At 53.8% G+C, this 15103-nt stretch overlaps 4 protein-coding genes across 4 annotated transcripts; 2 read left to right on the top strand and 2 right to left on the bottom strand.

The window, feature by feature from the left end:
• The first annotated feature begins 7082 nt into the window (after positions 1-7082).
• B0I36DRAFT_399147 (uncharacterized protein) lies at positions 7083-8215 on the top strand. The gene has a single exon (XM_046161633.1). The coding sequence runs from the start codon at positions 7554-7556 to the stop codon at positions 8034-8036; it is 483 nt and encodes a 160-aa protein (XP_046004828.1). The 5' UTR covers positions 7083-7553; the 3' UTR covers positions 8037-8215.
• Positions 8216-8568: 353 nt separating this feature from the next.
• On the bottom strand, positions 8569-8790 carry B0I36DRAFT_204972 (uncharacterized protein; the record flags this gene model as incomplete). Its single annotated transcript, XM_046148820.1, has 1 exon — positions 8569-8790. A coding segment is annotated over one exon (222 nt), but the record flags the coding sequence as incomplete, so codon positions are not given.
• Positions 8791-10249: 1459 nt separating this feature from the next.
• Positions 10250-11292, bottom strand: B0I36DRAFT_339631 (uncharacterized protein; the record flags this gene model as incomplete). Its single annotated transcript, XM_046155897.1, has 2 exons — positions 11237-11292; positions 10250-11017 (listed from the first exon to the last, which is right to left on the bottom strand). A coding segment is annotated over exon 2 (732 nt), but the record flags the coding sequence as incomplete, so codon positions are not given.
• A 1650-nt stretch (positions 11293-12942) lies between these two features.
• On the top strand, positions 12943-15029 carry B0I36DRAFT_299729 (major facilitator superfamily domain-containing protein; the record flags this gene model as incomplete). Its single annotated transcript, XM_046151988.1, has 3 exons — positions 12943-13244; positions 13308-13755; positions 13791-15029. 3 exons carry the CDS (start codon positions 12943-12945, stop codon positions 14730-14732), a joined length of 1692 nt encoding a protein of 563 aa, XP_046004825.1. The 3' UTR covers positions 14733-15029.
• Between the last annotated feature and the right edge of the window lie 74 nt (positions 15030-15103).

The following is a 15103-nucleotide window of genomic DNA, read 5'->3' as shown; positions in this document are numbered from 1 at the left end:
AGAACGTATGAACCAGAACGTGGAACAATACCTTAGGTGCTACATCCGAGAAGATCAGTCAGACTGGATCGAGCACCTCCCCACGGCTCAATACGCGTACAACACCTCGACGAATGAAGATTTGGGAGTCAGCCCATTTTTCGCAAACAAAGGCTTTGACCCTAAGGAACCCACCGCGCTACGCGATACGATGGTTCCAGAAGCCTTCATCGAGGCACAGAAGCTGGTGCACCTCCAAAAAGAACTGAAGGACATGGTCATTCAGCGACAACGGAAGCACAAGCAACACTACGACAAGAAAAGGTCGAAGGGACCGACCTATAAGGAGGGGGACAAAGTTTACCTGCTACGCAAAAACATCAAAACAAAACGACCAAGCAGTAAACTGGATTTCAAGAACCTCGGACCATTCCGCGTCAAGAAGGTTTTGGGACCACTTAATTGCGAACTCTCACTACCAAAGGGGATGAAGATCCACCCAATTTTCCACACCTCCCTCCTCGAACCAGCACACGCCGACACGCCACTCCAGAAGAACGTAGAAGTCGAGCCAGACCAAGAATACGAAGTCGAGAAAATCCTAGACGACAAAGTCAGCGACGGAACCCGATGGTACCTCATCAAATGGAAAGGGTACGACGACTCGGAAAACACTTGGGAACCCCGAAAGAACCTTACGAACTGCAAGGAACTCCTCCAAGAATGGGAAGACCGACCACGAAGTTTCCAGGAACAACCTTGGAACTGGACACGACAAAAACACCAAGGACAAATGGCAGTCAAATCCGCCATCATCCAAAACAAACCCAACAACCAATACCCCGTGTTCGAAGTCAAGAAACTACTTGACTATCGCAACATAACACCCGGACCAACAGAGTACCTCGTCGAATGGGAACCATGGCTACACCAAGATCGCAGCTGGGAACCAGAAAGTAAACTCACCCTCTGCAAAGAGCAACTCATCCACTTCTGGCTGAAGACCGAATGGGACCCCCCATATCGGGCGCGAGCGGATCGGGAACTGAAGGCGCTCGGGTACGAGCACCCCCGGGACCTAACGAGGGGTCCAGGAAAGAAAAATCCACCACCTGCGCCCCGACGGACTGAGCATCCAGAACCAGGGAAGGCTCGTCGGCAACAGCCCCATCGAGGATCTCCAAGTTCGCGGAATCCTCGTCGGCAAGCTGCTCGGTGCGACGCTCAAGGAACCGACGCTGTTTTCGCAAACGATTCAGGCGAGAAAGCGACTCCGACATCTTCGCTTGCATCTTCGCCATCTCCGACTGAAGGCGAATCAGCTCGTCCTCCGCGGACTCTTCCTGGTCGCGTAGTTCACGCTGCTGATCAAGGTTCCGATCAATCTGGTACCCCACGAATAGGCCGTCGCACTTCACACCATGGCGCACGCACTCCAAGCAGCGAGGCCGCTTCGGAGCCATACGACATGTGCGATTCCGACGAATACACTCCGTACACGGCATAACGTCGAGCGGAGAGGAAGAACCGGTCTCTCGGATGAGGCGAACCAGTGAAGCCCGCGATCGCGCAGATTTTGAAGAATCAAAGGGCGGCGCTGGCGTTGCAAGGTCAGACGACATAGTGGGCCATGAGGAAGAAAAAAAGGACCTACCGAATTAAGCCTGAGGACAGCGCTTAAGGGGAGAAGGGGGATAATGTGACGGCCAACCAACAGGGGATGTTGTTACGGGCGCAGAAGAGCCCAAACAACTAGGCCACAAGATCAGGCCAAGGACAAGGGCGGATCATGTGGCGGTGCCGTCACAGGTTCCTTATGTAAGCACGATAAAGGACGATAAGGAAGGTACGTACCGGTCATGCATATCTGCATGACCGACACCACGCCAAGAAGGATGGTCATCAAAATATGCATGACCATCAGGATCAGATCCGTGACCTGGCCACGACCATCGGGGCCAGAGTCATGACCACGATGAAGGACAAAGGATATATAGATGCGGAGGATCTTCTAGATACACAGTCATTACCTTTGTACTTCAGCGATCAATCTAAGTATCAGTTTCACCCACACTTGAACTAGTCACTCAATTGCCGAGACTGGTATCTCTTCCAAGAGACACGAACGACAACCCAGAGAGAGAACGACAGCAGAGTGTTAGTTGTTATTGCACAGGCTTTACCTATCTGCGGAACAGCAACCCCAGCGCCCTGCCAGACGGTTGACCCCGGAGGCAGGATCGTGACACTAGTTAAGTCTATTCGTAAACGATAAGAATAGTTAAGCTAGGAAAATTATAAGTAAAGGTGTATATACTAGTTTAGTGTCACGATCCTGCCTCCGGGGTCAACCGTCTGGCAGGGCGCGGGGGTTGCTGTTCTGCAAGATAGGTAAAGCCTGTGCGATAACAACTAACACTCTGCTGTCGTTCTCTCTTTGGGTTGTCGTGTCTCTTGGAAGAGATACCAGTCTCGGCAATTGAGTGACTAGTTCAAGTGTGTGGTGAAACTGATACTTAGATTGATCGCTGAAGTGCAAAGGTAATGACTGTCTATCTAGGGAATCCTTCGTTTTATATCTCTTGCGCCTTTGTCCTTCATCGTGCGCTGTTCTCTGCGCGTGCTGTGCTGCGTGTGCGGTGCCCTGCGTGCGCGGCGCATGGTGCTGTCAGTTCTCAGCGTGCGCTGGACAGATCCTTGGTCGCGTACGCAGTTCTCTGCATGCGCTGTGCAGTTCCCAGGTGGTGCTGTACAGCCCGTTGGTTCTTGGCACAGCTCCATCGGTCCTGGGACCTGATTGGTCCTGGGACACCTAGTGTCCTGGGGCCAATAGCGTCCTGGGACTGGGTCCGTCCTGGGACCGCTTGTCCTTGTCCTGGGACTACTGTGTTGCCCCGGGACCTGCTGACGTAATCTGGGGTGTTTCTTCCCGCGTGCATGATCTGCCCTTGTCCCTGGCCCAATCCTGCGACCTGTTGGCCGGGTCGTCACATTTAGGTAGTAAAACAGGAAAAGTGGAGAACGAGCTACGTAAGATTCTTAGTTTAAGGATACAGTAATACAGTTATTTTAAGAATTAAATATTTTAGATTTAACGTAACGTAATCCACGGGTAAGCGGGTCACACGGGTGAACGGGTCACCTTCCAGTAACTCGTACGACAATATATAAGACAATTTAACCACAACGCCTTAAATCAATTCAAACTATTCAGAATCCTCTTCTTCAGAGGCAGATACAACTTTCTGACACGTACGAGCATTATGACCGGGCTCGCCGCAGACGCCACATCGTCGCGCGCGCGTTTCGGGCCTCCTCGTACGACCACTATTCTGACTCGTTTCCGCTATTAACTGCTGCGTCGCATCGATTTGAGCCTTCAAATCCTTTACCTGATCAATCGTGAGGGACCCTCCTTTCTATAGCTGCTTTCTTTTCGTACGACGACGGCGGCTGAGGCGGTCATTTGCATCTCGAAGTTCGGCGAGCTCTTGGCGCATAAGGTCATGCTCGTGTACCATCATTATAACTCCTTTTCTCAGCTGCCGTAGGCTCTCAACAATGGACGACGGTGAGCTATTCTGGTGTCGTACGATGCGATTTTCAATATACTTCGTCTGCGATTCGGTCTCAATTAGGTTGTTCGGCGTCTTTGAAACCCATGGGGGTGGTAGTCCAGCAGAGGAACCTGGTGGTGTCGGCGTATGAAACTTCATATCTAGCTGCGAAATCACATAATTCGGGTCGTACGGTACTAGGCCTGTCGCTCTGAAGCCTGCCTGGATGTTTGATTTGGTCATTGCAGCGTCGTACGCCTTATAAAAGGCTGGGAGGAAGTCCTCCTTTGAAACGTGGGTTACGTGCGCCCGCATTAGACCTTCGATTTCTTTACCGTACGCCCGTTTCAGAGGTCCAAAACACCCAACATCGAGAGGCTGGAGCTTATGCGACGAATGAGCAGGCATACAGAGCGTGACAATATTCTGTTCCTTGCAGTAGAGCTCGAAATCGACGGAATGGTAGCTCTCGTAGCCGTCGAGGATGAGGAGGCGGTAAGTGCCCTTCGTACGACTCTTTATATAGAAATCGAAGTGTTTTACCCACTCTAGGCCTCTCTCGTTCATCGTCCAACCGTTCTCTAAAAGCGCGATTACCCAGTTAGCCGGTAGAGGGCTATTCGCGGTCCAGGAGTCGAGGTGGACCTTCCCTACGAAGATGATATACGGCGGGATCGAATAGCCGTACGACGCAATGCCCTGGATTACTGTAACCCATTCCTAATTCCCTTGTTGTACGGCTCTTGGCCTCCCGCGTCGATCGGAGGTCGTAACGATAGTTTCGGCGGAGATTTTACCCATCGCGAAGCCCGTTTCGTCGAAGTTGTAGATATCGTCATTGTGGATCCCGTATTTCGCGATTATGTTTCGTACGAGCTCAAACCACGCGCGATACGCGTCCGGATCCTCGCAAAGGACCCTCTGGTAATCGATTCTTCGATTACAACGCGTACGGAGCTCAGGTCGTCGTCGTACGAAGGTTGAGGCCCAGTTCGTTCCAACGCGTGGCGCGTCGCGTACGCGGAGGAGTCGATCCGCCATTTCTCGAACACCACTTAACCGCGGTGGAAACGAACGCGAATCTAGGTCGAGTACGTATCGTACGATACTCTCCTCTTCGTATGAGGTTAATTTCTGGCAGGGTGGTCGGGTGTCGTGTTTCGCAGCTCGGCCGTGGTATCGTTGCTGGAGTGTCGTACGAGATACATTATAGATCTGCGCAGCCTTTCGTACGCTTAATTTTGGGTCGGATTGGAGCGCATTTAACGCTAGAACCAAATCACTTTCAATTGATTGTCGTCCCATGATTGGAGGTGGAGAAAAAGGAGAAGGAAGTGAACCTCAATTAAATTGCAGTAAAGTGACCCGTTCACCCGTGTGACCCGCTCACCCGTGGATTACGTTACTCCACAATGGAGTGGGACAAACAAGGGAGTGGGACACTTTCCCGCTTTGTGAAAGACACTCTCTTTCTTTCTTATTTTCCTCCACCAATAATTATGCCACGACAATCAACTGAAGGCGATTTGATTCTAGCGCTTAATGCGCTTAAAACAAACCCACAATTGACAATTCGTAAAGCTGCATCGATATACAACGTGTCGAAATCAACACTCCACAGACGATACCATGGTCAACCTGCAAAGCGCGATTCACGACCACAAAGCCAGAAATTGACCTCATACGAAGAGGACAGCATTGTACGATACGTAATCGACCTAGATTCGCGATCATTTCCACGGCGCCTTAGTGGTGTTCGAGGAATGGCGGATCGACTCCTCCGCGTACGCGACGCGCCGCGCGTCGGAACCAACTGGGCTGCAAACTTCGTACGACGACGACCTGAGCTCCGAACGCGTTTTAATCGAAGAATCGACTATCAGAGAGTCCTCTGCGAAGATCCGGACGCGTATCGCGCGTGGTTTACCCTCGTACGGAATATAATCGCGAAATACGGTATCTACAATGACGATATCTACAACTTCGACGAGACGGGCTTCGCGATGGGTAAGATCTCCGCCGAGACTGTGGTTACGACCTCCGATCGACGCGGCAAGCCAAGAGCCGTACAACAAGGGAATCAGGAATGGGTTACAGTAATCCAGGGTATCGGGTCGTCCGGCAATTCGATTCCGCCGTACATTATCTTCGCAGGCAAGGTCCACCTCGACTCCTGGACGACCGAAAGCCCTCTACCGCCTAACTGGGTAATTACGCTTACTGAAAACGGCTGGACGACGAATGAGAAAGGTCTCGAATGGGTAAAACACTTCGATTTTCATACAAAGAGCCGTACGAAGGGCGCTTACCGGCTCCTTATCCTCGACGGCCACGAGAGCCACCACTCGGTCGATTTCGAGCTATACTGCAAGGACCAGAACATAATTACGCTCTGTATGCCTGCTCATTCGTCGCATAAGCTCCAGCCTCTCGATGTCGGGTGCTTTGGACCTCTTAAAAGGGCGTACGGAAAAGAAATCGAAGGTCTCATGCGGGCGCATATTACCCACATCGCGAAGGAAGACTTCCTCCCAGCCTTTTACAAGGCGTACGACGCTGCAATTACCAAGTCAAATATACAGGCAGGCTTTAGAGCGACTGGCCTAGTACCGTACGACCCGGAATATGTTATTTCGCAGCTAGATGTAAAGCCTCATACGCCAACTCCGCCAAGTTCATCTGCAGGCCTTCCGCCACCTTGGGTCTCGAAGACGCCGAACAACCCAATTGAGGCGGAATCACAGACCGAATACATCAAGAATCGCATCGTACGACATCAGGGCAGCTCTCCAACATCAATAATTGCAAGCCTACGGCAGCTAAATAAAGGAATCGCGATGATGGTGCACGAGCAGACCCTTGTACGCCACGAACTCGCCGAACTTCGAGATGCAAATGACCGCCTTAGCCGCCGTCGCCGTACGAAGAGAAAGCAATTACAGAAAGGAGGGTCCCTTACGATTGATCAGGCAAAGGATATAAAGTCCCAGATTGACGCGACGGAGCAGTTAAGGGCAGAAACGAGTCAGCATAGTGGCCGTACGAGGAGGACAGAGACGCGCGCGCGACGCTGTGGCGTCTGCGGAGAGCCCGGCCATAATGCGCGTACGTGTCAGAAAGTTGAGTCCACCTCTGAAGAAGAGGATTCTGAATAGTTTGAATTAATTTGAGCCGTTGTGGTTGATTTCTCTTATATATTGTCGCGTAGGTAGGACGGAAGTGTCCCACTCCCTTGTTTGTCCCACTCCCTTGTGGAGTACGTTAGATAGATTATTCTTATCGTTTATAGGTAGACTTAACTACGTATCTATATCTCTTGAGATAAAGAAGTTATAAGGGTTTAAAAATCCCTATATAAGCGGCGATAAGAAATGACCCGTTCACCCGTGTGACCCGTTCACCCGTGTGACCCGTTCACATGTGGACTACGTTATAGCTTACTAGTTAAGAGAGCTATTGCTGAGTGACACAGTGGGGTGTTTTGGTGGTGGTTGGTGGGATTTGGGGTGGCCGCGAAGTGGGGTGGCCGCCATGCGGGGCTCCGACTTACCGAAAGACGAGGGCGTCTACTTTGTAGATCAAAATGCTGCGCGCTCTCCAATGTTCTCCTTTGAGCCGATGTTCCAGGCCACTGCCTCTATGAACACAGCATTCCGCTTCGACGACGTCGACGTCCTGACCAATCGAAATAGCCTCCGGAAGCTCCTTGACTTCAGCGCCGGCCGTCGACAGGATAGTTTCCGCCTCAATCTCCATCTGATTCATCGCACCTTGATTATCGAACGCTGTGAAAAGAACGTCCGACAGCTCATCAGTCGGTCACAGAATCCCGGATGGGGGTAAGTCTTTGATCACAGATTCACAGAATATCCGTATGGGTTGAAAGACAGCGCATCACATCATCGGTCTCTTGAGTACCGGCTTGGGGATCTTGTGTGCGTCGTGCAATTCGAGGTGGACGCGTGCTACGATAAAGGAGGCGAAGCAAGCGATGGGTCCGAGCCCTTGCCTTTCTCGATGGCCAAACTCTCTATACACGATGAACCCGTAGACAACACAGCTATCGCCAGGCCACCAGGGCAGAAGGCTCAAATGACCCAGGAGATGGCGGCGGAGATCAAGACGGCAAGCAAGCCTAAGAGCTTAGGCAAGAACTTGCCCCAGCTCTGGTTCGGTCGAACTCCCTGGCTCATTGTTGGCCGTCACGCCCAAGGAACCTTTACTGAGTGCCGGATAACCAACGCTGCGGCACAGTTTGCTGATTGGGAGCGTAGGAATCAGGCGGACTTGCGCATGCTCGTTGCCGTCTTGGGCCAATTACGGGAAGCGGTTAAGAGTAATGGAGGTAAGCATTGTGTCGCAATCTGCGAAAAGAAACTGTTTCCTCCAGTTATCGAAGTCTTTCAGTCAACGACTGCGAAGATGGCAGTCCCGGACAATCTGAGGGGCAAAATATGGGATGCGGAAGCGGGTGGGCACCCGAAAGGTTCGACACACTGAATTGGAGAGGCAATAGCAAAATCTTCTTACAGACGCCTCGTCTTCTGCTGTAGATCACCGCTATCCGTGAAATGGAGGCGTGCCACTGGGCAAGCCCCAAGCTAAGGAGGACGCTGGTTCGAGACCTGATCCTCGCCACCGTTTCGCTTAATGATGTCTCTCGATGATGCCTTGCTCCAGCTGTAATCGGGAGGCCTGAGTCGGTAGTGTGGCCGTTTCTGCAGTACAATGACAAAGCTGCACAGGGACGTCAAGTGTTGGAACTCATGAGCATGTCTTCTCGATGTCCACTGCAGCCTCCCTTGGGGCGGAGGCACTAGCAGCTACATGGCGTTGCACCTTCTCGGAATCACGATGCTCATTGCAGCCAGGGCAAGGGAAGCTCTCGCCACCAGTTCGTGTGGATGAAGTCAGCGACAATCAATGACGCCCCAACGAAGAAGAGCGACAGCAGAGCTGCATATCCTTTGGGTCTAGGTAAATTGTATAGTATCCGCAAGCACGTGTTCATAAGTCTGAAGGTATGGCTTGGAGCGTTGCCGTAGTATCCGCCTTGCATATTGATGTCGGCGCCCTTGTGAAGAAGCAGTTTCACGATAGCCTCGTGTCCTTCGAACGAAGCAGCCTGAAGAGCGTTACCGTAGTATCCGCCTTGCATGTTGATGTAGGCGCCCTTGTTAAGAAGCACTCTTACAATAGCCTCGTGTCCTCTTGACGAAGCAGCCTGAAGAGCGTCGTCGTAGTCCCCACTCTGGATGTAGAGCCGTGTGACGTCGGTGTTGCTGTTGCCTGGCGAGCTGACTACGATATCCCTAAGGTGATTGTGAGTTTCGTGATCGTGGCGTGGCGCACCACCGGCAATGCCGATCATGAGCATGTTGCGGATGGCGAAAGCGTGGGACATGTCCTTGACAACGCGGGTTGCAGAGGAGATGCCATACTGTCCATGTGGCCGCTAAATGACTGTACCTGTAGATATCGGCGTCCTTGGACGGGCTGTCATCGGGCTGTCATCGGGCTGTCATCGGGCTGTCATCGGGCTTGTCGGTAATCTCATCGAACATCATCTGCGCGGCGATACATTCCGTATCGACAGCGCAGATACACCCGATAGTGAATCGGTCACGATCTGACATGTTGGCAGGCCTGCCGGCTTGCGGAGTACAGTTGGATGCTAGTCCATTCCCGTGCTGATCATGAATGGGGATTCCGCCATGTCTGAAGTAAGAGTGAAGAGCGGGGCGCTAGTGGTGCCAAATAGAGGACTGGCGGGGTGGAACAATGAGGCATTTTGTAAGGCTTCTTGTCCAGCCCTCTCAAGTGGAGCAAAGTCTCCGTTTTCACTGGCTAGCCTTCTTGAAGGACTATTTTTGGTAACATCCAGGCAGAGAGAGACAAGGATTAGAAGCAGGCTGCGTGCCTATTCAGCCATGCCCGGTCTGTCCCCCGATGCACAAGCATGGATGATGAGCCGGCTTGTCCCGCGAGCCGAATGTTGCGCTAATTGAGTCTAACGAGAAAGGGGAACACCCACTTCGACTCATTGATGACACAATTCAGGACACGGAAGAGCTACATGCATTGACAGCAGCTTCTGTAGGGTCCGCTGCTTAGGGTAGCCTTTAGCTATTACTGGAAAGATACGTACTGTAGTAGAGTGGTTACAATACTGTACTATAAGGGGAATTAAATGCGAAAATGCAACCCTGGTGCAGAATGTGGCTACCTGTCCCGCCAGCCATCGCAGAGACAGAACGTGAGAGTCTTGCGATAATCGAAGTCCATATAACTCGCGAAGATGGCGTAATCACAGGAATGAGTCAAAGATTGAGGACCTGAAAGGGGAAGTACGTGGGACTGCATGTTGTGCGCTGGGTTTCCTTGTGGGACAGGAGCCGAGCAGAGTCGAGAGTTAAGGGCATGTGGAGTCCGGGGCATTGTGGAGTCGGGAGCCTGGAGCCTTGAAGAGTCGGGGCCGTGCGGGTCCAGGAGTGAACGGGAGTCGTTGGAACTGCGGACTCCACTTCACCGCTACCCCACCATGGCACATGCACAAGCCACGGGACTGGCCAAATGCTGCCGTCGCTCTGCCAAGTCCAGTAGCCTGTGAAAGAGTAAGCCTGATCTAGTACGGTAAAGTGACATTCAAAGGGCGAATATATGTTTGGTAAGAGAAATTACGCTTGGGGGTTTGCTTTTCTAAGTTTTTAGTGCGAAAGAGTTATATGAGCTGGCTCTTTCCCAATCCAGACTTAACTTCCTAGCCTTCCCCAAGATGTAATCCTGGATGACCTGGTCCTTACAAATGCCATGCCGCAGGATCTCCATCTTGAGAGCCAGGATCTCATCGCGTAATTCCTTGACGTGGGCGCTTAGGATACTGTTCTTCTCCGAGAGCTGTGTCACTGTCTCTTGGAGCTCTGTAATTTCACACCTCGTCTTGTTGCGATACTTGGTCGCAGCTCTTCGGTTCTTCTCGCGTATCGTCTTCTTCTTCTTATTGCTGCTTGGAAGAGCCGTTGTATCTGACGGCGTGGACTGTGACGCGAAGCTTGCCGTTGGATCTGGCGACCCTGTGCTGTGCACGTGTATCTCGCTATGACTGCGTTTCGTGCCGGCGAGCTGCGGTATCTCCGAGCTGTGTTGCTGCTGAAGCTGGTGGTAGCGATGGCACCTAAGTGCTGACGACGAAGGCTCCGGCGTAATTCCCCTAGGGCTGGTGTGTGTCCATGCGCTGGCAATGTCGGAAAAGGTGGTAGGATCGCTGGCTGGGGACATTGGCCACGAGTGTGTGCTCGAGGCGTTGTCGCCAAGAGCAGTGTTCGAAATTTGTGAGGCGGTGATAGTACCGAAGGGCATTGCGTCGTATGGCTGCAAGGGCATATTGTACATCTCGGGCCCAAGGTCCATGATAAAGCCGCCGTCTGTGGCAGATAAAGGAGCGTCCAAACGGCTGGAGTTGCCATCAAGGACCATCCAGGACATGTCGCCAAACTCGTCGCAGGCGAGGGCAAAAGTACCCCCAGACCACTTATGTACTGTATGTGTGGATGGTTGGTGTTGCGTGTGGTCTGTGAGGGCAGCCATGGTGGCAGCTATGTGTGGTCGTCTGAGTCTTGCCGGCTTGAGCGAGAGATTTGTACTAGCTCTGTCGTTCTTGATCCTTGTTCTTGTTGTTGTGGCCGTGGAAAAAATGGGGGTCGAGGTGAGATGGCAAGGTGCGGCTTGTCAGTGCGTGGGTCTGTGGGTCGCTCCCAGGAATGGCGCCGGCTCTCTGTTGTAGCAACAAACGCGCCGCCGGACAGATAAGCAACGCCGGCCGTGACATATTTATGACCACAACGCGAGTCAGGGAAGCACAGGAGCTCCCTGCTTGAAAATCCAGCCACAGCAAGTTCCGTGCGCGTTGGCCTGGGGTCAAACGGCAGGAGCGGGGTGCAAGTGGCTGGACTCGGTGAGAGGCGCAGTGCACTGAGTCCAGCTTCGAGTTCGACCCTCGCGACCCGACTCCGACGATTGGTGCCTCCACACTCAACTACCAAGCCGGCAAGCTCGACGATGACAGCAGTCTAGCTGCAGGAAGGATGTTCTGAGCTTCACCACCGAGCCGCTCGAGCACGACGTCCGTGTTCAGGGTGCTCCTGCCGTCTCATTGTTCCACATCACGAGCCACTCGTACGCAGACTTGTCTGTGCGGGTGAGCAATGTCGAGGCGAATGGTGTATCGCACAATATCTCTGAGGGATATCGGCGACTCAAAGAGCTGGGTCGGGGGCTAGATGCCGGGAAAGATGCACAGCCGATCGAGCTCATACTGTCGGCCTGTGTCCATACCTTCCGCACGGGGACGCGCATACGTGTAATCGTGGCAGGCGGCTCGCACCCAAAGTACGTGCGGTACATGGGTTCGGGAGCAGACATGATGCATGGCACAGAGGCGAGGTCCGTCACGCACACGGTGAGGCATGGAGGGTCGGCCGCGTCGAGTTTGATGCTTCCAGTGGTCGCTTGATGGAGGTGGCGCGATATTGTAGGATTGTGTAAGATCAGTGTTCGGAGCTTTCTCCTCTCCAACTACGCGTAGGCAGCTAGTCCTCAGTGCTATAATCATTGACTGTAAATGGTAGCCATCACCCCTACTCTATGCAATGGAACCGTGCTTTTGGCAAAGCCAGGACCTTATTCGGCCCTATCAGGGGCAGACACATGCTGGCCTGCACACTCTCGGAATAATGACGAATAGACTTCTGCGCACGCTGGTTTATGGCTCTCCCTGCAACAAAATCCTGACACGCGTCCATGTCGGAACACTCGTTCGACTATGGACGACTCTCACACGGCAGTTCGAAGCCAAACAACCGATCTCATGCTGAGACGAGCGCCTGAGGGCAGGGATGTCGAGCATCCTCATGCACAATACCTCGGCTGGCCGGCAATTGGCACAGCTCGAGGCCTGGACCAGCCAGCCGCGAGTGGGCTGATTTTCGCAAGCAGACACCGTCACAACCCGTGCTCAGCACCCGAACTCACTTGCCTTCCCTTGCCAATTAACACCAAGAAAGCTTACTGCAATCCGGGGAACGGCTGCCCGCCGATCTCATTGGAGGCTTAGTGGGGGGACAGGGTTCTCCTCATCGAGGCCCTGGTCGCTCTGGAACCTTATAGACCAGGGCTGGCACGCCACGAGGTCTTCCCCGGCAATCAGGTCGATGGCAATTGCGGAGTGCAACTGCCGACCGTCTACGACCCCGGATCAGGAACTGGGCTTATACAAAGGACTCTGCATACCACCAGCCTCACGAGTCATGATAGGATCATCATTCGAGCACGCTTAATTCGATTCCACCCTCAACTGCATTCACAGAGGACTCTCGCTGCACCGGAGCTCATCCATCCGAGCCCAATCATGGCGGTCGTCTCCGAGCCTTCCAACCTCGAGAACGGTCACGACTCTGACGAGAAGCCTCAGCTCACCGTCCAGGATACCAACGGCTACATCGCGGATGCCAGCGCCGACAATCGTGGCAACCTCAAGACGGCCAAGGACAGCCACACGGTGCTCATCCCGCAGCCCTCAGACGACCCGAACGACCCGCTGAACTGGGGCACTGTCAAGAAACATGTCGTTCTCCTCACCGTCAGTCTTGCGGCCTTCCTCCCCGACTTTGGAAGTGCTGTCGGCGCCGTGATGTTGCTTCCGCAGGCAGCGTAAGTCAACACCGATTCCGGACCTCGCCCTCCCTCGTTACTGACTGCCCACCGTCTTTAAAGGCAGTGGAACATGAGCCCGGATACCGTCAACCACTCGCAGGCCGGCAACGTCTTTATGCTCGGCGTCGGCGGCATCGCCACCGTCATCTTGTCCGCCTGGGCGGGCCGGCTCCCGGTGCTGTTCTGGTTTGTCGTCATGGCGACTGCGACGGCAGCGTGGTGCGCCGCGGCGACGACGTTTGAGTCCTTCATGGCCGCGCGCATCCTCAACGGCTTCTTCGCCACGGTGGCCCAGGCGGGCGGCATGATGTTCATCTTTGACATGTTCTTCTTCCACGAGCGTGCCAGGAAGATCAACATCTGGATCGCCTTTGTCATCTTGTCTCCGTACCTGGGTCCGCTGATCGCGGCTTTCATCATTACAACTGAGCCCTGGCCGGTCGCGTTCTGGGTGTACTTTGCCATAGTGAGCACAATCCACAGCAGCCTTAAGCAACAAGATGAAACTGTTGCACAAAAATGCTGACTCCCCGCCTCCTCCAGTGCGCCATCGCCCTCATCTCGACTGCCCTCTTCGTCTCCGAGACGTACTACGACCGCCGCATCCCCATCGCCGACCAGCCCCCGCCCGCCTCGCGCATCGCCCAGGTCGTCGGCATCGCGCAGTACCGCACCCGGCACCAGCGCGCCACCATCACCGAGGCTCTTAAGCGCTCCGCCCTGACCATTACCCGGCCCACCATGATCCTGTGCTGCCTGTACGCGATGCTCACCTTCGCCTGGGTCATCGGGATCAACACCACGCTCTCCGTCTTCCTCACCCCGCTCTACGGCTTCGGCCCCCGGCAGATCGGCTTCTTCTACTTCGCGCCCGTCGTGGCCGCGATCCTGGGCGAGATCGTGGGCCACTGGCTGCACGACGCGATCGCGGGGTGGTACATCAAGAAGCATGATGGGCACTTTGAGCCCGAGGTGCGTCTGATGGCGGTCTTTTTCAGCACGCCATTCATGGTCGCGGGTCTCGTGGGGTTGGGGTTCGCACTGGAGGAGGGGTATCACTACATGGTCACCGCCGTGTGCTGGGGTCTGTACGTGTTTGGCATCATGATCACGACGGTCGGGCTGAACGCGTATAACCTTGACTGCTACCCGAATGCTAGTGGCGAGGTGGCTGCGTGGCTGAACATGTCCAGAGGTAAGTCGTTCCCGTTTTTCCTCATCCCCTTCAAATCCATCTCGAGAATGTCACAACAGGTGGATACAAGGGGGGAACAATCAGTAACGCAAATCCTTTACGAAACAGTTGGCGCCGGCTTCATCATCAGCTACTTCCAGATCACCTGGGCCCAGGTGCAGGGCACCAAGATCAGCTTCGGGATCCAGGGCGCCATCGTCGCCGCGTCCTTCCTCATCATCCTCGTCGTGCTCATCTACGGCAAGCGCATCAGACAGAAGGCCGGACCGCTCAAGTTCTCGACGGTCTAAGGGCAGAAGGATGGTTTGTGTGCATCTCTAACGGGGAAGTGTATGCTTGGTGGGGCGGTTCCTAAGTACTTAGCTCTCCAATGCTACATGCGAAGCGGGAGATCGCGGTTTTGATTTGAACCCAGCGCAGTAATCAGAGAGGGCCTCCAGCAAACAGCGTCAAGTATCTGCCAGAGAGCTGTGGATACAGTCGTCTATTAAGTATTTTGGTTCGATGGCAAAGCACTGGACATAATGTATGTGCACATGCAGCGTGGTCGGACGCCTTTCCTCCTAACGTGCACACCTGTCCGTGTTGTCTAGACCCCCCATTGCGACCAGTGCGCATCGCGACCAGGGGTCGCGTCGCGACGCGGTTGAGCACCCCACCA

This window comes from Microdochium trichocladiopsis (assembly GCF_020744255.1).
Source record: "Microdochium trichocladiopsis strain MPI-CAGE-CH-0230 chromosome Unknown B0I36scaffold_14, whole genome shotgun sequence".
NCBI lineage: Eukaryota > Fungi > Ascomycota > Sordariomycetes > Xylariales > Microdochiaceae > Microdochium > Microdochium trichocladiopsis.
Note: the sequence above shows the minus strand (reverse complement) of the source record. Positions and strands in the feature narration are given on the sequence as shown.